General features: G+C 43.3%; 1 protein-coding gene across 1 annotated transcript; it reads left to right on the top strand.

Annotated features, from left to right (window-relative positions):
* Positions 1 to 230: 230 nt before the first annotated feature.
* LOC149238896 (pentatricopeptide repeat-containing protein At5g55740, chloroplastic-like) lies at positions 231 to 1,118 on the top strand. Its single transcript, XM_089369692.1, has one exon. The coding sequence runs from the start codon at positions 231 to 233 to the stop codon at positions 1,116 to 1,118; it is 888 nt and encodes a 295-aa protein (XP_089225818.1).
* Positions 1,119 to 1,349: the final 231 nt, after the last annotated feature.

Raw genomic sequence — 1,349 nt, 5'->3', positions numbered from 1 at the left:
TATTTTTAATTCTTTTAATTTTGAAAATTTGGAACAACAACAATTTTCACAAAATTGCATAAATAATAAAAATAAGACACGCTGCAAATTTAGAGAAAAATGAAACAAATGTTGGATACTCAACTTTATTTACATGATATATGTTATTAAAATGTAAATAGCTAAGGTCAGGACAATAGCATACAAAAGTTGCGAAGACAAGCAAGAGGGGAAACCAGAGAATTTTTACAATGGACCACGGCACCTGCACTTCTCCCCTACAGGACTGTGCCAACACCAGAACTCTGGTAGATGGCAAGCAAATGCATACCCGAATACTCAAATCTGGAATGAAGCAGTCACACATTCTAGGCACGAAGCACGTAAATTTGTATGCCATAAGGGTTTCTTTCAGGGATGCCGAAACCGCGTTCCAGAGGAGACCGAAGCTGAAAGTTTATGCCTGCAACGCCCTGATCAGGGGATATGATAAGCACGGATATTGTGGAGAGACCCTGGAGCTTTATGATCAGATGCAACAGGAAAGTGTGGCTCCAGACAATCTCACATTTCCCTTTGTTCTGAAAGCGTGCACGGAGCTCTTCGCTCTGCAGCAAGGGATTGGAGTGCATGATTGTATTGCCAGATCAGGTTTCGAGTCAAATGTTGTTATGGCAAAAGGCCTGTTAGACATGAATGGTAAATGTGGCCTTATCGAGGATGCACGCCAAGTGTTTGGAAAAATGCCTGAAAAAGATGTTGTCTCATGGACAGTGCTAATTACAGGGTATATTCAAAGCGGGCGGATTGATGTGGCCGGGAAGATTTTTTATGGAATGCAGAAGGAATGTGTTGAACCCAAATCGATAACCGTGGCAACCGTTATTTCAGCGTGCGCAGTCCAAGGGGCTCTGCAACAGGGTAAGGAGATTCATGATTTTTTACTTAAAAGGGGTTTTGAATGTGATATATCTGCAGGGAGAGCTTTGGTAGACATGTATGCAAAAGGACCTCCCAGACCGCCATATCTAACAAAGCAAGGATCCAGCAAGATCCATCCACTTCGCATGGACGCTGATCTGGCACAGCGAGGGCTCCACAAGACCAATCTACCCAGCACAGAAGCAGACCTGATCTAGATTTTTGTCAAAGGGGTTGAGGGTAAACACTTATGCATGCGGCTGAGTAAGGCAATGAGTATCTCTGCGCTAAAAAAGGAAATCCAGGCTCACCTTGGAACCCCTGCACGCTTTCAAAATCTTATTTACTCAGGGTACAGTATGCAGGACAACAAAACCCTCTAGTACTATGGCATAACAAAAAACTCAACCATTATCATATACCATCGGCTGAGAGGAGGATGCTCTGGG

The sequence above is a fragment of the Pinus tabuliformis genome, chromosome 8, assembly GCF_031772625.1.
Source record: "Pinus tabuliformis cultivar Carrire ecotype Pingquan chromosome 8, CPIR1, whole genome shotgun sequence".
In the NCBI taxonomy this organism is placed as follows: Eukaryota; Viridiplantae; Streptophyta; class Pinopsida; order Pinales; family Pinaceae; genus Pinus; species Pinus tabuliformis.
This window is presented reverse-complemented; position numbering and strand designations above follow the sequence as displayed.

What these genes read in the sequence shown, in the direction of transcription:
- LOC149238896 (XM_089369692.1), top strand. Translation starts at nt 231, where the DNA reads ATGGACCACGGCACCTGCACTTCTCCCCTACAGGACTGTGCCAACACC.